Genomic DNA, 23,997 nt, shown 5'->3' with positions numbered 1-23,997 from the left:
CGTACAATTGATTCCCACGTGGTGTTGTTGTTGTCGCTGCTGCTGCTGCTTACCTGCTTACAATAACTCGCTCGGCCATATTTATCGTAGTGCATCACTGGGCAGCTGCTTGTCCATGGTTATGGGCTCGCATGTTTGTGTAACCTTAAGATACTTGGGAGTTCGTGTCTCAGTTTATTGGCCCCCCCTCTACCTCCCCCGTCCCCTCTTATCCGCCAAGGTTTTTCCAGTCGGTGTCTCGCCGATCTTGACCTCCTCTGGGATTGACGCGCACTTCACGTGCGTGACGCTACCCCAACTCAACCATGTCTCTCAAATCAATTTGAAGGGCTTTAACCCAGAGGGGCAAAAAAATATATATCAACGAACTATTTATTTTGTATTTTTTACCAGGTAAGGCCCACTGAGCCGTATGGCTTTTTTTTCAGAAGCCACCTGGACACAAATGATAGCCCAACGAAGTGGCTGATCACGTGGAAATGTATAGTAGCCAAATGCTCTAAACGCGTGTGGAAGGTAAAACCGGAGGACGGGGAGAGAGACACGCAAACTCCAAATATACTGCAGCAGGCGTCAGGGTCGGGATCGAACCCACGACCTACTGTAGACCAGGCGAGGTAGTCAACATCTCGCTACTGCGGCGCCCCAAAGGAAAGAGAAAGAGAGCTGCATCAGTGCCTTACCAAAAAAAACCACACACACAAAGCCGCAAAACAAGCCATGCCACATTTGAACCTGATGGCGGTACCCCGGCTCTCGCATAATGTCCGTGATGTAGTCATGTTTAGTCTGTTGATGGTCGGCGATGCGGCAATCGACTCATCTCGACGAGCTGTACACGATGCACCGCCACGGTGCGTTGCGAGCGCTCAGGGTTTCAGCGCAATCGCCCTCGCTGCGTTTCGACATCGCGGAGTGTGGCACCGATTTCGGATTGATTGGTTACCCCAGTCGCGGAGTTAAGTAACACCCCTGGAAACAAAAGTGTCCCAGAAATAAAAAAATAATTGCCTCGGTCATGTTGTATTATTTGGTACCCCGGGGTACCGCCATAAGGCTCCTTTGCCCCGTATCTGGAGGAGGAACGAGGAGGAACGCGGAGGTGGGGGGGGGGTGTGACGGAAGCCCCGAAGAGAGAGAACATTATTGGAGGCGGAGCACCAAGAGAGCGGGTGGAGGGGCACCATAAAACAGCTGCTCCAAGACTGCCCGGCGGGGTGTTGTTAACCCGTTGCGGGAAGAGACCGCGAACCTCGTTGCTCCGTCGACGTCGCGTCTCGTTCGAACGAAAAGGGCGACGCCACGAACCTCGACTGGGGGTTGACATCTCGTGCAGAAATAAAGAAAACAAGAGCCTCTTCGAGGCTGGTTGGAGTCCTCCTCCAGGATTATATCGAGGTTCTGATTCTAAGCGCTCCTCGTCCGATTCTTGTTGTAAAAGTCCGGCCCCCAAAACCGCGATGATGCAAACATCGTTGCCGGCATCGTCTTCTGCTGCCGCGCGTTTCATCCGACCGCGCACGGATAAGTTCGCCTCCCTGTTGAAGCTGCCGCAGCTGTTGTTGCTGCAGCTGCTGCTGCAGTTGTGCGTCTTCAACCCTGGCGGGGTCTGCGCCACGCGGGAGAAGAGCGGATCTGGAGACGTGAGCAAGGGCATCGTGAGTGTTTTGATCATCGGTGCCTCTGCGTGTGTCCGCCAGCGCGTGTTTGTGTCTCTTGTATTCTTAGGATCTTTCGGTAAAGTCACGTAGGTAAAAAATTAAAATTAATAAAAGTAAAATAAAAATAAAAATCACGACGTTTCGGAAGCAACACAAGCTTCCGTCTTCAGGTGGAACAGTCACAGCACGATAGCTGTATCAAGTGATTTTAATTTTTTACCTACGTGACTTTACCGAAAAAACTAAGAATATGAATCCTTGCAGTCACGAAAGCTTCAAATCTGTGTCTCTTGTCTTTGTGAGTGGAGCGCGCGCCGTGCTGCACAAAGCCGGCGACCCGCGTTCGATTTCGGCTCAGGGCGAACAACGTGGACGACTGTTAGAACCGGTCCTGAGCCCTCCTCCCCCAGGTCGACTCGGCCTCAAATTAGTAACCTGGTGCCACTGGGGAGACAAAGGCGGCCGGGCTTAGTTGTTGGCACACCCAACCCTCTCGCGTGCCGTGCGCTACTCGCTAACAGAACTTGCCCCGGCAGTCTGTTGAGGCTACACGGGGAGATATTTGTCTTTGCACGGCTGTATTTTGCGCTAGACAATATTTAGTGGTAAACTCACTGCGCCACGAACCCGGCGACCCATCAAGTGGCGTGTTTATCTGAACCTGTCCTGTGGGCTCCCCGCTAGATCGACTCAGCCTTAAATGGACTATCTTTGTGTGGTGTGTAAACGTCAGAACTGCGGCTGGGATTTTATTTTTTAATTTTTCTGGCTAAAACTCAGCAAGTTGACGAAGCCGAGAGCACGGGATGGTGGCATCTGACAGTCATCTCGGTCAGTCACACCCCATGGCACCTGATCTCTCGTCCCGTGACCTCCTCTGGCAGCAGCGAGAGTCTCCGTGACGCACGGTGGCCTCTTGGCCTGGCCGAGTGTGCTGCTGCTGCTGCTGATTTCAAAGTCGTGATGCAGTCGCAACAGCCCCTGCGGCAAGCGCAATTGAGGCCGTCATACGAATAATAGGTGTTATAGGCTGCTGTGTGGCCACATTGTGAGCGACGCAGCGAAATAAAACAACGAAATCCATTGATGTATTGTGCTTGCTATGCGCACGTGGGTGCAAGCGGTTGGCGCGCCGCGCTGCGAACCCGTCCGAACCCGAGTTTGACTCTCGCCCGCGGCTACCATCAGTTGTGTGATGACATAACGCGATGAAGTATGGTCAAACTTGCGTCTCACGCGACCGACTCGGCGTGGGAGAGGCCCTCATCCGGCAGTGGATTTGCAAAAAAAGCCCTGGCTCTCACTTGAACGCGTTACCGGCTTAATGGCAATGCACGTTCCAAGGCAAACTTAAAGCGCGCTGGTTATGATGAATCAATTATAAGCCACGTGTTAGATGGGACAGGGTGGCACGTGTTAGACCAAACCAATGCATGAGTTATGTACATGACAAGGGCAGCGGATGAGTGAGTGAATGGTTGAGTGAATGAGTCGATGAATAAATGTATCAATGAATGCGTGAACACATTCAGTGAGCGAGCGAGTGAATGCGCGAGTTAGACGTGAGCGGATGAGTCGTCAAACGAGCGGTTTGGGGTCAGTGAGAGAATGCGTTTGGGGGGGGGGGGTGCATTGAATGAGCGAACGCTCTCTCTGTGTCTGTGTGTGTCTGTGTGGCTCACAACAATGAGCGGAGCGCCGGGTGGCTAAAGCACAGCAAGTTGGTACAGTAGGGTGCACAGGTGGTGCATCGGCCAGTCATCATCTAAGTCAGTCGACCCGTGGCACCTGCTGGGTCTGCCTCGTGACCTCCTGCCGGCGGGCGTTCGACACTTCACGTGGCCTCAACGTGCACTTAGCCTGGCACAAGCGCCGTGGTGATGTTACCGCCACTTAGTGGCGAATGGCGGTTGTTGTTGTGTGTGGCTGTGTGTGTGTGTCAGTGTGGCTGTGTGTGTGGGTGATGTCGGGGGGAGCGGTAGTGTAGCGGTTAGCGCACTTGCGCTACGAACCTGGCTACCTGGGTTCGATTCCCGCTCACGGCCAGCAGCGTTGACGATTATCTTAACCGGTCCTGGGCCTCTCCTAGGTCGACTCAGCCTCAAATTATTACCTGGTGCGGTGTGTACAACATCGCCACTCGGGAGACAAAGGCGGCCGGACGTGGTGTTGGCCCCGCCATCCCCTCGTGTACCGTGCCGGCTAACAGCACTTGCCTCTACAATCTGTTAAGGCTACCCGGGGGATCTTTGTCTTTGTGGGTGATATCATAGCAAAGGACGAGGCGTTCCGCGGGAATGGATCTCTGATCCATTCCCACTGAGGCGGCCAATCAGACGCGAGCATTGATCCGGGCTCGCGTGCTTAGCCCATTAAGGCATTAAGACCCCCCCACTTGCTCACCCCCACCACCCCCTACTTAGAGAATCATAAATAATTAAAGTACCAATTTCCCATCACTCTCCCACGTCACCCCCCCCGCCCACCCCTCCCCCATCAGAATGTGCCCGCGGAGTGGCGTCGTGAATGAGGCAATTCATTAATAAAAAAGCCAATCGGTTAATTGAGAAATTAATAAAGTATCTAACTAATTAATTCATTCCCGCCCCCCCCCTTCACCGTTTGAGGAGGCGGCGGCGGCGGCGTCCTCCAAAAAGGGGGATTTCTACTTCCGAAGGGAGATGGAGCGATGGAATCACATTTCATAGTCGGAATTGTGGCGAGTTAGGAGATTGTATTTCGGAGGATTAATAACGTTGCGGGGGGCGGGGGGAGGGTCGCGGGGGGGGGCATTGTGAGAGGTGGCGGATTGGGTGGGGGGGGACAGTGGCTTTTATCCAGCAGCGGATTGACCACGGTGGGCGATGTTTGTTGTCGATGAAAATATTTTACAAATAAAATTCGCTGGATTTGGAAAGCCTCATCGAACTCTTTTTTTTAGTTTTTTTTTAGTTTTTTTTTTATCCAGGAGGGTGCTGCCGGCAGCATTGATGTTTGGCTATGTGATGTGAACATTCAAGGCTCCGCACAGATGCATGAAAAAATATCCACAGAGGTTTGAGGTGGTCGCATACCTCTGCGGTGGCCGCATACCTCTTAGATTTGCAAGCCCATAACAAAAAAAGTTTTGCTGGCTGGCTGGTGCGAGCGGGCGGGCAAGGGCGCGGTCGTGACGTCACCGCGCACATCTGCGTGATGACATCACCCAGGACTCGTGCGTGCTGACGTCACGCCGCCCCACAACCCCCCCCCCACCCCCTTATTCTCCACGCCGGAAATATATTCCAGCTCAAATGCGTGGGAGTTGCCAAGGTCTCGAAACACAATCCCCGAACTCGCCACGATGGTCCACTCATAGACACCCACACACTTGCACATAGACCCATAGACTTACATAGACGCCCATAGACTTACATGGACACCCATAGACTTACACAGAGGTCCACAGTCGGCAATGCAGAGATTCCCTGTGATAGTATCCCCCTGTTCTTCCTCTCCCACTCCTCATTCATTCATCCTTCCTTCCACGTTTTCATTCCGTGTGTGAATGAGCTATCCGAACGTTCCCATTGTCGCCCAGCGAATGACTTTGCCACAGTCCCGCAAGTGGCGTGAGCGGCGCTGTGTGGCTCCTGCTTGGGTCACAGTTGTAAACGCGGGCGCAAAACGAAACGCTGATTTAAATGATAAGAATGCTCGACTGAAAACTTTCGTGACTGCAGGAATTAATATTCTTCAGTTCTTTCGGTAAAGTCACGTAGGTAGAAATAGAACAAAATAAATCACGACGTTTCGAACGCAACACAAGCCACCGTCTTCAGGTGAAGATCGCGATAGCCGCGATGCCTGCTGCTCGCAGCACGATGTCTGCTGCCTTGTCGCGACTTTCACCTGAAGACGGACGCTTGTATTGCGTTCGAAACGTTGTGATTTATTTTGTTTTATTTCTACCTACGTGACTTTACCGAAAGAACCAAAGTATTATTGGAGAACCCATCTGTCCTCCGATACCCTGACCGACCCCCCCTGCTCTCCCCCCCCCGCCCCCCCCCCAGGACTGGCTGACTCGCTACGGGTACCTCCCGTCTCCCGGCAAGGGGACAGCTCAACTGCAGACACGGGACGGCATCGCGAAAGCGATCAAAGCCATGCAGAGATTCGGGGGCATCCGGGTGACGGGCGAGATGGGTAAAAGACACCGCAGCAATAACCACAACAATAACAACAACAACCGCCGCAATAGCAACAAGCAGAATAACGATTACGTTAAATAACATCCACAATCGCCACAACCACAATGACAAACAACAACCACAGTAACCACATTGATAACAAACAATAACAAACACCACAATAACAAAAGCATAACAACCACAATAACAGCAACCACCACCACAATAACAGCCACAGCAACTTCGCCTGGTATACAGGAGGTCGTGGGTTCGATCCCGACCCTGACGTCTGCTGCTGTATATTTGGAGTTTGCGTGTCTCTCTCTCTCATCATCATCACGGTGGCTAGGAGATGTTAACTACCTCGCCTGGTGTGCAGGAGGTCGTGGGTTCGATCCCGACCCTGACGCTTGCTGCTGTATATTTGGAGTTTGCGTATCTCTCTCTCCGTGGTCGTGTGGATTTATCTCCGGGTCCTCCGGTTTTCCCCCTCCACATTTAGGATCAATTTGGCTGCCGCTATACACTTCCACGTGATGATGATAAGCCCACTTCGTTGAGCTGTCGTTTGCGACAGCCAGCTCGCGTATGGAAATAAGATCCACACAACCTCGTGGTGCCTTACCTGGTTAAAATAATGTAGAAAGTTTTTAGTCTGTTCGGCCGCGCTGGGTGGTGGAGGGCGCATCGCCGCGGAAGGGGCCAACGACGACGATGAATCCCCCCCCCCCGCAGACGCGCAGACGCTGCAGCTCATGTCGAGGCGCCGCTGCTCGCTGCCCGACATGATCGGCACCTCGGAGCTCGTGAAGAGGAGGAGGAGGAGGAGATACGCGCTCTCCGGCGCCGCATGGACCAAACGCGACCTCACCTGGAGGTGAGGCACCTCGTGTTGAGGCCGAGTCGACCTAGAGGGAGGCGATTGGTAGTCCGGACGTCGCGGTTCGTATCGGGAGGAGGGTCGATTCGTCGTGCAGTGGGACCGTCCACTGTCACGTGCCGCTCCCTCTCCTCTCCTTCATCGCCCTTCTCTCTCCCATCTCCCTCTCACTTGAAGATGTTTCTTGTTCACGTGCTTGTTTGTTGCGGTTGCACCCGATTCAAGAGCCGAATGGCTCACAGGGCTACACCTAATAAATATATGAAGTGACAAAAAATTACTGAAAAATCTCCTCCATCGCCTTTCTCTCTCTCCCATCTCCCTCTCGTCTCCCCCCCACACCCCCCCTCCCCTCCCCCTCCCCTCCCCCCATGTAGACTGAACTCCTTCCCGCTGCACGCAGGCCTGGCGGCCGACACGGTGCGCACGCTCATGTCGCTGGCGCTCAAGGCCTGGAGCGACGTGGCCGATGTTCGCTTCCACGAGCGGCCCACGCCGCCCCACGGCTCCCTGTGGGGTCCCCAGGGTTGGCCGCAGCAGCAGCAGCAGCAGCGTCATCAGCCACGAAAGGGGAAGGTGAGACCGCCTCGTTCTTTTTCTCTTCCTCGTTATGTCTCCCCCTCTCTCGTTTATCTCGCCCACCCACCCCCCCCCCTCTTTCCAACGCGAGACAACGAAGAGGATCTCGCCACGATCCTCTTCGTTGTGTTGCATTCAAAGCCCTCCTCTTCCCTCTGCCACATCTTCCCTTCTTCCCTTGGTACGACCCTTCCTCGAGCGACGACTATATTTTTATTTTACAAGGTAAAGCCCGCCATAGCTCTTTTTCAGAAGCGACCTGGCTACTAATGACAGCTCAACGAAGTGGATTGCCATCGCGTGGACATGTACAGCAGCCGAATACTCTAAACGCGCAATGTTGATTCTAAATGTGGAGAGGAAGAACCGGAGGACCCAGAAAAAAAAGTCCACGTGACCACGGGGAGAGAGAGTGACACGCAAACTCCAAATATACAGCAGCGGGCGTCAGGGTCGGGATCGAACCCACGACCTCCTGTATACCAGGCGAGGTAGTTAACATCTCCTAGCCACCGTGATGATGATGATGAGAGAGAGAGAGACACTCAAACTCCAAATATACAGCAGCAGGCGTCAGGGTTGGGATCGAACCAACGACCTCCTGTATACCAGGCGAGGTAGTTAACATCTCAAAGCCACCGTGGCACCGCAACCTTTTTTCTCAGCATTAGAGTGTCTGCCGAATACGACGCCGCTCCGATATCACTTCGTGTGCAGATATTGCTCGATAGCTGCAGTAGGGAGTTGAACTCGGGTCGCCGGATTCATTGCGTGATGCACCGGCGGCTGCGTCACCACGCTCGCCGTTTGTTGTTGCTAATCTGATTATTGTTAATATCACGAGTAACATTCATAATAATCAGTGTTTGTTTAAATTATCCAAATGGCATTACACACAGAGGCAATCGTCATCCCCTATTCAGAGTCACCCTCGTGCCCACACAGGGAGAGCTGCCACTGGGGGTGCCCTCTCTTCACATGAGATGAGATGTGATGCGAACGCACTGTGAGACGTCCCGGCGCAAAGGAGGGCGCTCTGTAAAAAAACCAAATCGTTGTCATTGTGGTTGAGGACACGTCGTAACGATCCGGCGAAGTTGTTGTGTCGTGAAATCCTCCACCACCCGACACAGACGATCGTCACGTGGTTAAAGCCTCCGCTCGCCACGCGACAATTTAATTCGTTTGGCCATGTCGGGGTGGCGTGGAGGGTTTTTTTTCACGACACGACAAACTCGACCGGATCATTACGAAGTGTCCGAACCCGCCCAAAAAAAAAAAACCGATCGATTGACCAACCAACCAATTACGAATCGGAACGTCGGCCGCGAAAACCCTTTCTGCGTTCGACCGTCCGTCCGTGTTGTCGTCACGCGAAGATGCGGAGGAACAACGGCCGAGCGGTGGCAGCGATGGAGCAGCAGCAGGAGGAGGATGCGAGGGAGGTGGACATCGTGGTGGAGTTTGCGCGCTCGGATCACGGCGACGGCTACCCGTTCGACGGGCCGGGCGGCATGCTGGCGCACGCCTTCTTCCCCGGCGAATACTCGGCGGCCGGAGACACGCACTTCGACGACGACGAGACGTGGACGTACGGAAACACGGGTGTGCATCTCCTCCACAGCTCCTCCACAGCTCTTCCACAAACTCCGGCCCGCATCGTCGCGATTCTCTCCGCTGACGCCGGCCCTATGTGGCGGATCCCGGGGAGTGGGGAAGGGGTGGGGTGGGGGGGCGATGGGGAGTTAGAACTATGAACTATTACTTATTTTGCCAGGTAAGGCCTCACTGATCTGTATAGGTCTTTTTCATTAGCGAAGCCACGACCTCCTGCATACCAGGCGAGGTAGTTAACATCTCCGAGCCACCGTGATGATGATGAGAGAGAGAGAGAGACACAAACTCCAAATATACAGCAGGCATCAGGGTCGCGATCGAAACCACGACCTCCTGTATACCTAGCCACTGCGGGTTGATTGCTGCCCCCCCCCCCCGCCGACCCCCGGCCCACCCTTGAGCCTGAGACCCTGAACATGGGTATTTTTAGTGACATTTACCGGTATAAAATGCATTGAGTGGTGTTTATAATTAACACAGGGGCCTCTCCCCACTCCCCCCACCCCTGACTCAGGGCAGTCCCTAGAGCTGCCTCTGCATGGCCCGGGGCACTCCTGCAGTTGAGACTCACATCCGGGTTGCTCTAAATGTGGAGAGGGACAAAACCGGAGGGAACCCGGAGAAAAAAAATCCACGTGACCACGACGGGGAGAGAGACCACACCGAAAACTCCAAATATACGGCAGCAGGTCGTCGGGATTGAAACCACGACCTCCTGCATACCAGGCGAGGTAGTTAACATCTCCTAGCCACCGTGTTGATGATGATGATGAGAGAAAGAGACACGCAAACTCCAAATATACAGCAGGCGTCCCGTTCGGGATCGAACCCACGACCTCCTGCATATCAGGCGAGGTGGTCACCATCTCCGTGTGTGTGCGGGGGACGCAGACGGGTCGGGCACGGACGTGTTCGCCGTGGCCGTGCACGAGTTTGGCCACGCGCTGGGCCTGTCGCACTCCTCCTCCTCCGACTCCATCATGCGCCCGTACTATGCGGGACCCGCCGGGGACCCCACCAAGTACCGGCTCCCCCACGACGACCGAGAGGGCATCTGGAAGCTCTACGGTGAGCGGGAGAGGGGGGGGTTAGGGGGCAAGCGGGGGGGGAAGTGGGGGGGGGGTGGGTAGGGGGCAATCGGGGGGGGGGGTAGAGAGCAAGCGGGGGGGGGGGGAAGTGGGGGGTGGGGGGGGATAGGGGACAAGCGAGGGAGGGGAAAGTGGTAGAGGGAAAGAGGGGGGTGGGTAGGGGGCAAGCGGGGGGCTGCGGAGGATAGGGGGGCGGGGTGGGTGACTGGAGATATCGAAGGGACTGTGGGTGAGTCACGACGGATCCGCTGCGTTGATCCGAACCGATCCCCGACGGCCGCGTCGGATCCGCTCCGTCGTCGGCAATCGTCGCAAGTCGCGCGCAACGAGCAGTCCGCTCGCGCGGCGGCGCAGCCGATTCGCGACTCAACGGAAGCGATAGAAGGATCGCCGAACGGCATCTCGCGGCGCGTACGGGAGGGACCCTCTGCCGGCGTCGCCGCTGCGGCTCTCCGTATCTCGGGCTCCGCGATCGACGTTGTTGCTATTGACGCCACCACCGCCCCCCCCCCCCCCTGCTCCCTGCGGCTCACGGTGATAGCCGCACCGGAGGCCCCGGGGTGGGGAGGGCAAAGGTCAGGCCAGCGAGGCTCTTTAATTAACCTCTGGGACACATGGGGGGGTTCCCGCTGCCTTCCGAGCGAGAGAGCGAGAGGGGGGGGGAGGGGGAGGGGAGATCAGCGCCGCCGCCTACGAGTTGTCCGACGCGTCTTCGGGTTGTGACCGCGTGCCGTTTGGCCCGTTGTCCGACGTTTCGCTCCACGTGCTTATCTACCTCCCCTTCCCGCCCCCCCCCCCCATCATCCCAGGCCCCAATCGGGCTTCCCCTACTGTGGGGTCTTGGCCGACCGACCTCCCCCAGCATCCTGTCCTGCCCGAACGACCGAAGCTCCCGGTCACAATCCGGTGAGTGCTGCAGGGGGGAGGGGGGGGGGGGTGTCAGAGGTCAGAGGTCGACCTCGCGCGAGCCTCAAGGGGGAAGTCGCCGTCATCGTCATCCTGATGGATGATGAAGACTCGACGAGGAGAAAGAAATACTTTGAATCGTAAATGTGGGGGCGGGGGGGGGGGAGTGTGAACTACAAGATAAGAGCTGCTTGTTATTGTGCTTAATCTGACATGGATGAAACATTTTTATTCAACGGTTCCATTATTATGACGACGATGACGACGATTTTTTCCATTATCACGAGATGTTTAAAAACGCAACTCCCGATTTCTCAGGCCGAGGACTGACATCCCGGATCGCTGCCACGGACACTTCGACGCCGTCACGCAGATCCGGGGGGAAGCGTTCTTCTTCAAAGGTGACCACCTTCGAGCGAGGCCACGCGGCCATCGCGACCTCCGTCCAGGCCAGGGGTCGGCAAGCAGTCGCTCCGGAGTCACGTGCTGCTCTTTGGCTGTCCCCCCCCCCCCCCTTGCGGCTCCTTAGCTGCCCCCCTCGCGGGCAGCCGTTTTCTGAGACGCAAATCTTCACCGTGATTTCACGTAGAGATAATGAATTGAATGTGGCAGGGAACGGGGTCACTACGGGAAGCCTTGCTGACGACAAAATGTACACACAGTCGAACTGTGTTGTCAAAGAATGACTGAGAGGGGGGGCGGGGGGGGAGGAAACTAAATAGACGCAGTTTATTCCATAAGCGCGTTTTGTTTATTTGAGTCGGAATGTGTTGTCGTCTGCTGCGTCCCCACTGCTGTGTGTGTGTACAAGCAGCGCTGCGTGCGATGAGGCTCACGAGACTATTTTGGTCAATGACACAAAAGCAAAAGCCAACGGCTCCCTCCTCTCCCTCTTCCTCTTCTTCATTGAAAGGATACCGAACCATGACCCAGGGTGACCCATCCGCAGATACTGCCCCCCCCCCCGCCGCCCCGCTGCTCCTGTCTAACGGCCCTCTCTCACTTCCCCCCCGTTGCGGCAAAGTAAACGCAAGTGTACACAAGTAAAAAGTCCGAGCGAGCGAATCGACCGCGCGTGCCCTTGTTCACGAGCCCCGAGACAGCGGTGGAAGCTCCACATTGCTGCGGTCAGGGCGACAGGTTCATCCACGGGAAAACCAATATTGACGAACTCGCGAAGTGGTGCCTATTTTGTCGACCCCAGAAAGATGATGGGCTGAGTCGGCGCCCCAAACAAGATTTGAGATCCTGTCACCTGCCGCTCTCCCTGCCGCTCTCCCCGCCGCTCTCCCCGCCTCTCTATAAATGGATCACTGTGTGTTGTTTGTGAAAGTGGGGGAGGGAGGAGTGGTGGCGCAGCAGTTGCCGTGCTCTCTAAGCCGGCGACCTTCTTGAGTTATGATTTTGGACGCGTCCGTACGACCCAATTAACTTCACCCTCCTCCTCCTCGCAATCGCGTCCCCCTATCCTTTCGCACCCCCTTCCCCCCCGCCCCCTCCTCATCCCCCCCCCCCCCCCCGCGTTATCTGTCCCGATCGTTTATTCTCAGAGCCCGTGATGAGATTTCCAGAGCCCTTCGCGTTTAGCGAGGACGGTTCTCGCGACGTGAGATGCTGGGGAGCAGACTTGTTAGGAAGCGCTGTCGGGCGGGTCACGGGTCAAGAGGTCGGCCACCCCCTGAGCCGGCCGCCGCCGAGAGCCTGGGTTCAAATCCGGGCGACGGCACGCGGATTCAATCGGGTGCTCGGAAAATCGAATCGCACATTCGGTTTGTCACTTACAGTGGCTACATTCTCGCTCCCGAGAGATAAAGCTGTCGTCCGTCCGACTGCGGCGCAAACAACATCACGGTTACAACCGGTGGCAGAGGGGCAGGCGGGGAAGTGCTGCCCCCTGCCGTGTTGACCGGAAGTAGCTCTGTGATGTCCGGTTCTGCAGGCCACGTTCGCAGGCACGGTGATGGAGCCCCTTGGAACTGCATTACCTGCAGATGCTCGGATTAGAGAGACATTTTATATTCTACATTTGAAGCTTTCGTGACTGCAAGGATTCATATTCTTAGGTTTTTTCGGTAAAGTCACGTAGGTAAAAAATTAAAATTAAAATTAATAAAAGTAAAATAAAAAAAAAATAAAATAAAAATCACGACGTTTCGGAGGCAACACAAGCTTCCCTCTTCAGGTGGAACCGTCACAGCCCGACAGCTGCATCAAGTAAATGAGAGATTACAAGAGATACCACTCCGTATATATAATGGTGACTGTGACGTACGTTTGACGCTGATGGTGCTGTTTGTTGCAGGCTGATTGGCGTTTTGAGCCCTTTTGGTGGTGGGGGGGCAGGGTGGGCCTGTACGTTTAAAATAAATCGCTGCACCATCGATATCGACGCGTCGGCTGTCGTGGGCCAGCGTTACGATCCGTAATGCAAAAACACACAATTACGAATCGCTTGATATCGCTCAACAAGAATCATCAGGGTAACCTTTTTTTTATCTTGACGGCTTTCGATTTGACGTTCCGCCGGTACTTTTTGCTTTAAGCTTGGCCGTCGTCGGTGCGCTGCGGGCCGGGTTAACAGTGACGGCTGTGACCTCACCCACCCTGTGACCCCTACCCCCCACCGCCCCACCTCTGGCAGGCCGCTACTTCTGGAGGCGGATGGCCGAGGGGCATCTGGTGTCGCTGCAGCCGGCGCAGATCGAGCGCTTCTGGAAGGGCTTCCCCAGCCACGTCGACAAGATCGACGCCATTTATGAGCGCCATGACGACCACCGCATCCTCTTCTTCAGAGGTGACCCCCCCCCCCGCCTCACCCCCCCTCACCCCGTCCCTCACCCCGCGCCCCCGCCATCCACACCGCGTGACCTGCGACCTTACGATTCGCCGGTCACCGATCGGTGTTCATCGATGGCGATTAGTCGTGAGATCCGAGCGTCGGTTTTTGTTCGCCGGTACGACGATCCGCACTTCTTCCTGGGGGTTCAGCCACGTGGTGGCCTGAACGGTCTTGTCGGGCGGTGGAGGGTTCGGCGTCAAGAATTTTCGCACCATCACGAGGTGGCCTCACCAGGAAACGAATACGGATGGCAATCGGTCGTTACCACGCGTCGCAGCCTCCTCTTCCTCGACGGTGACCCCCCCATGACCTGTCATCGTCATCATCATCATCATCAGCAGCAGCAGCAGCCACGATCGCCGGCTGATATCGCCGGATCTGTTGGTGCATCGACCGCCGGCTCCTCCACTTCCACTCGCGTCCCAGCGCACCAGAAATAATTATGGTGGTTTCGGTTTAAATAATTACAGTCATTAGAATAATGATCAAGTGTTAGATTGCACGAGGCAGCTTCTTCCTCACGACGCCGTGTGTATTTATAGCATCCAATTATCCCCCCCCCCCTCCCCCTTGTGAAACGCGTGCCCATTTCGATGCCACACGCACAGACAGATCAGTCCGGAGAAAAAACAACAAATAAACTTGAGGCATGGTCACGGAACGTCGGAACGACACGAGGCATCGTGTCGTGCATCGGATCGATCCGCAAACAGGATGCGATGTCGCGGACGTGACGCCACTCCCGTGGTTTTCCCTTTCCAACCGCGGCGTCGCGTGGCCTGCATCGCGTGGCGCCGCGATCGTCGGCGGCGACGTCGTCTCACGTAGGGCAAGGGAAGAGCGACACGGGAAACTTTTCTCCGAAATCCGAAATGCTCCGACCCGAACTCACCCCGAACGCGCTGCGCGTTGTCAATCAGCCGCCGGACGAGGGCCTCTCCCCCGCGCCACCGCCGCCACGCTCTCGCAATCCCGCGGTCTCGCAGCCGGTCTCCGTCTCCACCGCGGCTGGGCTCGAATTGTGACACCCGCAGCACGCGGGATTTCACCCGAGCCGTGTTGGGTTGGAGGCCGTCGGTGGGATTGGTGGAGCACGCAGCCCGGGCGTGGTGGACGCTGCGTTAAAAGGGCTTCGTGGCTCATCGGATTCCTCCGGTCTAAATATTCTGATTCTGAACGGGTTGCGCCGCGGTAGCGACGGCGGTGACGGCGGGGGGGGGGGGGGGGTGTGGCGGTGGCGACGGCGACGCCGGCGGCAGCCGCCGCGTTTCTTAAACGAGTTCTTCTCTTTTTTTTCTTTCCGCGCCGGCGATCGTTAATGAGACGGCGAGAAAGCTCCTCGCGGCTCGGAACTTAAACGACTGGGACAGATATCGGGAGGGGGACTTCGTTTCCGAGAGACACACACGCAGAGAGAGAGAGAGAGAAAAAAGTAGAACATTTTTATTTTTACTTTAAACAAACGTCCAATTGGGGCCGTTTCAGGGGAATTAAAGATGACAAGGCTGGGTCGCCTGCGACGGCGAGCCAGTGCCGGGGGCCCGATGCGTTTACGTAATGTAACTTGAAAAAGTCAAACGGGATTTTCATCAAGCAAACATTTTAAGAAAATAAAATTATTACCAATTCCCGCAAGGCTGAAAAGATGATGGTTTGCTTTGGCTCTCGGTGCTGGATTAACACACCCCCCCCCCCCCCCGATATAATTTGGCAACAGCCACAAACGAGAGAGAAACGGAGGGATCTTAATTTTTGAACCGACGAGAGAGAGAGCGCCGGTTGAAAGTGGAATCCCGTCTCTTCATCGAGGGAGAATCTGGGCCGCAGTGAAAACCCTCGCTAACGTCGCAGGGAAAACTCTCGTTAACGTCGCAGGGAAAACTCTCGTTAACGTCGCAATGAAAACTCTCGCTAACGTCGCAGGGAAAACTCTCGTTAACGTCGCAGGGAAAACTCTCGCTAACGTCGCAGTGAAAACTCTCGCTAACGTCGCAGTGAAAACTCTCGTTAACGTCGCAGGGAAAACGCTCGCTAACGTCGCAGTGAAAACTCTCGCTAACATCGCAGTGAAAATCCTCGCTAACGTCGCTGTGAAAACCCTCGCTAACGTCGCAGGGAAAACGCTCGCTAACGTCGCAGTGAAAACTCTCGCTAACGTCGCAGTGAAAACTCTCGCTAACGTCGCAGTGAAAACTCTCGCTAACGTCGCAGTGAAAACTCTCGCTAACGTCGCAGGGAAAACTCTCGCTAACGTCGCAGTGAAAACTCTCGCTAACGTCGCTGTGAAAACCCTCGCTAACGTCGCAGGGAAAACGCTCGCTAACGTCGCAGTGAAAACTCTCGCTAACGTCGCAGTGAAAACTCTCGCTAACGTCGCAGTGAAAACTCTCGCTAACGTCGCAGGGAAAACTCTCGTTAACGTCGCAGTGAAAACTCTCGCTAACGTCGCAGGGAAAACTCTCGTTAACGTCGCAGGGAAAACTCTCGCTAACGTCGCAGTGAAAACTCTCGTTAACGTCGCAGGGAAAACTCTCGCTAACGTCGCAGGGAAAACTCTTACTAACATCGCAGGGAAAACTCTCGCTAACGTCGCAGGGAAAACTCTCGCTAACGTCGCAGGGAAAACTCTCGCTAACGTCGCAGGGAAAACTCTCGCTAACGTCGCAGGGAAAACTCTCGCTAACGTCGCAGGGAAAACTCTCGCTAACGTCGCAGGGAAAACTCTTACTAACATCGCAGGGAAAACTCTCGCTAACGTCGCAGGGAAAACTCTCGCTAACGTCGCAGGGAAAACTCTTACTAACATCGCAGGGAAAACTTTCACTAACGTCGCAGGGAAAACTCTCGCTAACATCGCAGGGAAAACTCTCACTAACGTCGCAGGGAAAACTCTCGCTAACGTCGCAGGGAAAACTCTCGCTAACGTCGCAGGGAAAACTCTCGCTAACGTCGCAGGGAAAACTCTCACTAACGTCGCAGGGAAAACTCTCACTAACGTCGCAGGGAAAACTCTCGCTAACGTCGCAGGGAAAACTCTCGCTAACGTCGCAGGGAAAACTCTCACTAACGTCGCAGGGAAAACTCTCGCTAACGTCGCAGGGAAAACTCTCGCTAACGTCGCAATGAAAACTCTCGCTAACGTCGCAGTGAAAACTCTCACTAACGTCGCAGTGAAAACTCTCGCTAACGTCGCAGTGAAAACTCTCGCTAACGTCGCAATGAAAACTCTCGCTAACGTCGCAGGGAAAACTCTCGCTAACGTCGCAGGGAAAACTCTCACTAACGTCGCAGGGAAAACTCTCGCTAACGTCGCAGGGAAAACTCTCGCTAACGTCGCAGGGAAAACTCTCGCTAACGTCGCAGGGAAAACTCTCGCTAACGTCGCAGTGAAAACTCTCGCTAACGTCGCAGTGAAAACTCTCGCTAACGTCGCAGGGAAAACTCTCGCTAACGTCGCAGGGAAGACTCTCGCTAACGTCGCAGGGAAAACTCTCGCTAACGTCGCAGGGAAGACTCTCGCTAACGTCGCAGGGAAAACTCTCACTAACGTCGCAGGGAAAACTCTCGCTAACGTCGCAGGGAAAACTCTCGCTAACGTCGCAGGGAAAACTCTCGCTAACGTCGCAATGAAAACTCTCGGTAACGTCGCAGGGAAAACTCTCACTAACGTCGCAGGGAAAACTCTCACTAACGTCGCAGGGAAAACTCTCACTAACGTCGCAGGGAAAACTCTCGCTAACGTCGCAGGGAAAACTCTCGCTAACGTCGCAGGGAAAACTCTCGCTAACGTCGCAGGGAAAACTCTCGCTAACGTCGCAGGGAAAACTCTCGCTAACGTCGCAATGAAAACTCTCACTAACGTCGCAGGGAAAACTCTCGCTAACGTCGCAGTGAAAACTCTCGCTAACGTCGCAGTGAAAATCCTCGCTAACGTCGCTGTGAAAACTCTCGCTAACGTCGCAGGGAAAACTCTCGCTAACGTCGCAGTGAAAATCCTCGCTAACGTCGCTGTGAAAACCCTCACTAACGTCGCAGTGAAAACTCTCGCTAACGTCGCAGGGAAAACTCTCGCTAACGTCGCAGGGAAAACTCTCATTAACGTCGCAAAAACTCTCATTAACGTGCACCATAAATTAACTCCTGAAAAGGTAAACAAAGGCAAAGGCGCAGCCCTGCAACTGCTGTGCTCGCGCCGCCGTTGGCGGGAAGGGGGGTTCTCCACTTCGAGGGAGCTCTAGAGAGAGACCCTCTGCGGGGGGGGTTGTAAACAAACACAAAACCATGACCCCCACCACCACCACCTCCACCTCCCACCCACCACGCAGGTCACGAGTACTGGGTCTTTCGTGACAACCAAATGATGGACGGCTACCCGCGCCCGGTGACGGACTTCGGGCTGCCAGAGTCCGGCGTCGACGCGGCCTTCGTGTGGGAGCACAACGGGAAGACGTACTTCTTCAAGGGCTCCAACTACTGGCGCTACGACGACCGCGAGCGCAGGATGGACCCGGGCTACCCCAAGGACACGAGCCTGTGGAAGGGCGTCCCTCAGCACGTGGACGCCATGAGCTGGACCGACGGTGAGCGCGCGGCTGCTCAGCTGACCGCTCATAGCGGTGGCGGTGGAGTGAACCAACACGTCACGATGTAGGACGACAGAGCTTTGGGGAAATTGTCGGCGCCCGTCTTGTGTCTGCCCGGCGCTTTGTGAACGGTGGTTGATCAGAGGCGGGGGGTGTTCGTCAACGGGACACGGGGAATTCCCGTGGTCTGTCAGCAAGGGGTGGCGATACTTGCCGCTGTGTATACTCCGAATGAGTCATTTGCGGTGTCATTTATTTCAAACTTGACACAGTTGAACCATGAAGCGGGCACACTGAGCGAGCGTCCAATTTCCGCATTCGCGTAAATAATCGTGTTCGTAGCAGCAGCAACAACAGCCGCAGCAAATTCATCCCGTTACCCCACGGGGTTATCCGCTGGTATCGGACGCCACTTCATTGTCACTCCTATTATCCGTGATTTTTTTTTTCGCGGGGAAGAGGAGTCGCATGGCAAATTCGGCCGCAAAGTTTTGATCCTGCGGGCAAGAGGAGTAAAATTGCGGATAATAGGATCCTTGTCCCGCTACGTGACGGCGGATAAGAGGATCGGGTTCCCCCGGTATTACCGTGCACGCGCAAACCCACGTGTCAATGCACCGCTGGATGAAGTTCCCCTCCGTGCTGCGTCGGTCATCGTGGGGGCGGGTCGTTCGACCATACTTCACCACGCTTCGTCGGTGTGTGTTGGCGAAGGCAGGGGGGCATAGGAGTACGGTACGACGGTGGTGTGCCCCATGAAAGCCCTGTCCAGGCTCAAATCCCTGCTGAGCTTCGGAGATCTGAAAACCGGGCGGATCCCATTCCCGGCGTGTTACAGCTACAGGCCTATGACAAACGTGGCGAGATGTTAACTACCTCACCTGGTTCGCAGCACGTGTTACGGGTTCAATCTCGACCCTGACGCCTGCTGTATATTTGGAGTTTGCGTGTGTGTCACTCTCCCAGTGGTCGCCGTGGATTTTTCGGCCGCTATAAATTTCAGAATGACGACGGCGAAAAGCCCACTTCGTTTGGGCGATCATTCGTGGCCCAGGTCGTCTCTGAAATATATCTCTATAGCTCAGTGGGTGAGGGGCCATACCTGCTAAAATAACTAAAACATTTCGTTTAGTTTAAAAAATTAAGAAAAATGTGTTTAGTTTAGAAAAAAAAACATTTGTTTAGTTTAGAAAATGTTCAATTTTTGTCTAGTTGAGAAAAAAAACCACGTGGTTTAGTTTGAGTCGACGGTTGATGGTGACCGATGCCACCAGCGCCAGCAGCGGGACGTCCGCGCCGGTGACGCCTCCGGCTCCTCCGGCTCGTCTCTCGCACGTTGAAAATCAACGTCACGCGTTGAAGAGAGCATGTGGCTGCTCTGAATGTCCACGTGACGATGAGGAGCCTCTCCCGGCGCGCTATCAATTGCGATGGTCCGGTCGCGTCTGAAAGAGAGAGCCATCCAGCTCGGTGGGCCCTCACCCGGTAAGACAAAAAATAGTTTAATGTTACAAATAATCATCGTTACTTGTGTCGACCGCGCGCAGGCCACACCTATTTCTTCAAGGGCCACCACTACTGGAAGTTCATGGACCAGAGCCTCGAGGTGGAGCGCGGGTACCCCAAGTCCATCGCCAACGACTGGATGCACTGCAACCTCGCCGAGCCTCCGGCGCCCGACGCCCCCGGCGGCCCGGGAGACGTTCCCGAGCGCGGCGGCGGCGGCGGCGGCGACGAGAGGCACGGCGTGCGGTGCCAGTGCGAGATGTCGTCGGGGGGCCCGGCGTGGAGCCGTCCGGCTGGCGCCGCCCTCCTTGGTCTCCTCCTCCTCCTCCCCGCGGTGGCGGCGGCGCTGGCCCCGTCGCTGGTGCTGTCAGCCGCCCCCTGAGGCGGGCGGGCGGGCGGGCGGCCTGGCGCGCCACGATGCGCTGGCGAGGTTTCCGGAGCGATCGTTGCTGGCGACGCGTTTGCCGAGAGGGCGGTTTGTGTGAGCTCGCCACGGTGGGGGTCACGGTCGGGGTCACGGTGCTCATCACGGTGGGGGGTCACGGCGGGGGTCACGGTGCTCACCATGGTGGGGTCCCAGTGGGGGTCACGGTGCTCATCATTGCGGGGGTCACGGTGGGGGTCACGGTGCTCACCACTGCGGGGGTCACGGTGGGGGTCACGGTGGGGTCCCGGTGGGGGTCATGGTGCTCATCACGGTGGAGGTCACGGTGCTCATCACGGCGGGGTCACGGTGGGGGGTCACGGTGCTCACCACTGGAGGGGTCCCGGTGGGGGTCCCGGTGGGGGTCCCGGTGGGGGTCTCGGTGGGGGTCACGGTGGGGGTCCCGGTGGGGGTCCCGGTGCTCGCACCGCTGGAAGCCAGACTCGAGTGAGACAGAATTCAGGGAAATGCAGACACGGAGAGCGTGAAGTTGTCTCAGCACGGCTCACGCCGGCTGCCTCGTCGTCATCTCTGCTGACGATAACTACTTCTCTACTGCGGTGTAGAGCTTCTGTACAAAATAATCTGGTGGGGTGGGGTGGCTGTGCGGGGGGGGGGGGGGGGGGGGGCAGCTGTGGGGGGGGGGTTACCGTGGGGGGGGGGGGGGGGAGAGGTTTTGCGGTGCCGGGGGGCGGCCGTTGAGTTACCGAGTCGCTGTTCGTCGTCCGCAACAAGCGACCGGTGACCGTCGCCCTGGCCGCCGTCAGCCTGGTCTGTCGCCGTGCGCGGATCGACGCGGCGTCCGACGTTTCGCACCGGCTGCACGTGCAGGAAACGTGCCTAACAATTTTCAGTTTTTTTCTATTTTTGTTCTAATCGTACAGTATTATAAGTGGCGGCGGAAACGGGGAGGGGGCGACGGGGGGGGGTGGGGGGGAGTGGGGGGGGGGTCGGGGAGGGTGGGGGGTGGAGGAGGTGCTGATGGCAGGCAGCGTGACGGCGCGGTGGAGAGTTTCCTCGAGAAAAGCACCAATGTATGCAAGCGTGCAAATAATGATACGCGCGTCACGTGTACCCGTATGCAATTGTTAGCTTAGTTCGAACGAATGAGACCACGTGTAGAAGTGAGACACGCATAACCCTCTAGACGACGACGATGATGATGATATAATAATAAAGAATTAGAATGTAGATTCATAATCCGCCCTTAAATAACGGAATCTCCTGAGCTCCGCGCGTGTGAAGGATGAAGTGACAAAGATGTATGGAGCTAAGTGGGCCTTAGCTGGTAAAATAAAACATCTTTTAGTTTTATAGTTTTTAGACTTGGGGGGGGGGGCACCGTGGCTGTATCACTTAAAGCGAGGACGGAAATAGACACTAACAGAAGGCAGGAGGAGGTGAGATCGGGAAGACAACGGTGATTCGCTCCGTCGGCGTAAGGACTGTTTGTTATTTCCTGCTTGCATGCTTCTTCAGTTGTCCAACGCGTGACCAACACGTGACCGTTCAATAAGTGACCCTTCGACGCGTGACCATTCAACACGTGACCGTTCAACACGTGACCGACGTGTGTCATCCCGCGCTGCTTGGTTTCTCCGCGCCAGCCCCTGGCACCTGCTCCGCATGGTGGTCCACTCATCCGAGGGCTGGCCAGGCTCTAGACCTGCTTGGCTTCCGAGATCCTCGGCATTGCCACTCGTATCTGGCCCTTGGTTCCACGCACACGCACGCACACGCACGCACCACCTGGCGTACACGAAAGACATGGGCTATTTCTGAAGACTCGACGCGTATAAGCTTCCTGCTGCTTAAGCTGCATTCAAATATCATGTCGCGTGGCCTGAATGTTGCGTTAACGTTAAAACTGTATTTACCGAGTGATGGTGAAATCCACTGTTGTATGAAGTGAAGGGCCACGAGGGGGGGTGACGGAATTGGGTGATCGCCGGGTTCACATCGCGACGCGCTAACCGATGCACCACCGCTCCTCTCTCCCACCCAGTATTAACACTACTCGCAAAGTAAATACAATCCACGGTGGTGGTGATGATGATGATGATTCAGGGATTGCTTTGACAAGTCGTCTTCGCAATCGGTTAAATCCATTTTTATTCGTTTTTTTTTTACAAAAATAAAATTTGCGTTTCGTCGGCAAACGAGCGACGTCGGTTTATTTCCGTGGCTGCGTTGGGCAATAATTAACATTAATTAACCACGCGCGCCCAGAGCTGCACCCGCTCGCGCTTGTTTCGTGATGATGTCGCGGTGTCTGCGGTGCGAGGCGTCACCGGCACGGACGTCTAGCTGCTGGCGCTGGTGGCAACGGTCGCCATATAACCGTAGACTCAAACTAAACCACATTTTTTTTTTCTCAACTAGACAAAATTTCAAATTTTCTAAACTAAAATGTTTTTTTTTTATTTTCTAAACAATTTTTTTTATTTTCTAACTAAACACATTTTTTAAATTTTCTAAACTAAACAATTTTTTTTTCGTTATTTTACCAGGTATGCCCCCCCCATCCACTGTGATACGGAGATATATTTCAGAGACGACCTGGGCCACGAATTATCGCCCAAACGAAGTGGGCTTTTCGTCGTCGTTTGGAAATTAATAGCGGCCGAAATTTTCTCCGAACGCGCGTTGATACTGAACGCGGAGGGGAACAAAACCGGAGGAAAATCCACGCGACCACGGGGAGAGAGACACGCAGACTCCAAATAGACAGTCGTCAGGGTCCGGATCGAACCCACGACCTCCTGTGTACTGGGCGAGGTAGTTAACATCTCACGCGGCTTGCCTTGAGCCATGCGCTAACCACGACGCCACCGCTCTCCGCAACAAAGACAAAGATACCCCTGGTAGACGTATAGGTTTGCCAGGGCAAGTGCAATTAGCGAAGGCCGGCATAGTGCACGGGGGGGTGGGTTGCCAGCACCACGCCCGGCCGCCTTTGTCTCCCCAGTGTTGATGTTTACACACCACACCCACCATGTACTCATACTGGCACAACAACCGCCATTCGCCACTCAGTGGCGGTGACGTCACTACGGCGTTTGTGCCAGGCTAGGTGCACGTTGAGGCCACGTGAAGTGTCGAACGCCCGCCGGCAGGAGGTCACGGGGCAGACCCAGCAGGTGCCACGGGTCGACTGACTCAGATGACTGCTGGCCGATGCACCACCCGTGCCCCCTACTGTGCCAACTTGCTGTGCTTTATCCGCCCCGGCGCTCCGCTCGTTGTTGTGAGAGTCGTTCCTCTGCCCTCCGTTGTTGCTGGAGGGCGACTGCCTCCAACTGTCCAGTAGCAGCAGCGTCCTTCACGAGCCTCCTCCTCCACAGAGGCCGATCTTGACACCGCTGGTAACGGTCATCGGCAAGTCCACTCAGCTCCACATCCTCCTGTACCGCATCAGCTCCATCTCTTCTCTAGCCCGTGCCGCGCCCGTCTAGTCCCCCTTCGATCCGGCCGAACACCAAACACTCCCCACTCGCACACACGAAGCCCCATTTGTTCTGCTCGTGCATTACATATCAGGGATTTAATTCGTCTTTTCATACTCTTTGGTTCTTTCGGAAAAGTCACGTAGGTAGAAAAAATAAATCACGACGTTTCGATCGCAACACAAGCGGCCGTCCTCAGGCGGAAAAAAAATAATCCAGCAGTGGAGCTACTGAACCATTTAATTTCACCCCACCCCCACCCCTTGTCCCTCCACGACAAAGACAAATATCCCCCG

The 23,997-nt window shown here is 55.5% G+C and overlaps 1 protein-coding gene across 1 annotated transcript; it reads left to right on the top strand.

Annotated features, from left to right (window-relative positions):
• The first annotated feature begins 1,220 nt into the window (after positions 1-1,220).
• On the top strand, positions 1,221-20,408 carry LOC144933040 (matrix metalloproteinase-17-like). The gene is made up of 11 exons (XM_078857499.1): positions 1,221-1,658; positions 5,717-5,849; positions 6,569-6,710; positions 7,091-7,289; positions 8,672-8,897; positions 9,801-9,977; positions 10,807-10,903; positions 11,222-11,304; positions 13,545-13,697; positions 18,068-18,322; positions 19,873-20,408. The coding sequence occupies exons 1-11, from the start codon at positions 1,461-1,463 to the stop codon at positions 20,211-20,213; spliced, it is 2,004 nt and encodes a 667-aa protein (XP_078713625.1). The 5' UTR covers positions 1,221-1,460; the 3' UTR covers positions 20,214-20,408.
• The last annotated feature ends 3,589 nt before the right edge of the window (positions 20,409-23,997 follow it).

This window comes from Lampetra fluviatilis, chromosome 6 (genome assembly GCF_964198595.1).
Source record: "Lampetra fluviatilis chromosome 6, kcLamFluv1.1, whole genome shotgun sequence".
Taxonomy (NCBI): Eukaryota; Metazoa; Chordata; class Hyperoartia; order Petromyzontiformes; family Petromyzontidae; genus Lampetra; species Lampetra fluviatilis.
The sequence above is the reverse complement of the archived record's forward strand: the minus strand, read 5'-3'. Positions and strand labels throughout refer to the sequence as shown.

What these genes read in the sequence shown, in the direction of transcription:
- LOC144933040 (XM_078857499.1), top strand. Translation starts at nt 1,461, where the DNA reads ATGATGCAAACATCGTTGCCGGCATCGTCTTCTGCTGCCGCGCGTTTC. An exon ending in GAGACGTGAGCAAGGGCATC is followed by an intron (nt 1,659 to 5,716) that starts GTGAGTGTTTTG and finishes CCCCCCCCCCAG; the next exon opens with GACTGGCTGACTCGCTACGG. An exon ending in AAGCTCCCGGTCACAATCCG is followed by an intron (nt 10,904 to 11,221) that starts GTGAGTGCTGCA and finishes CCGATTTCTCAG; the next exon opens with GCCGAGGACTGACATCCCGG.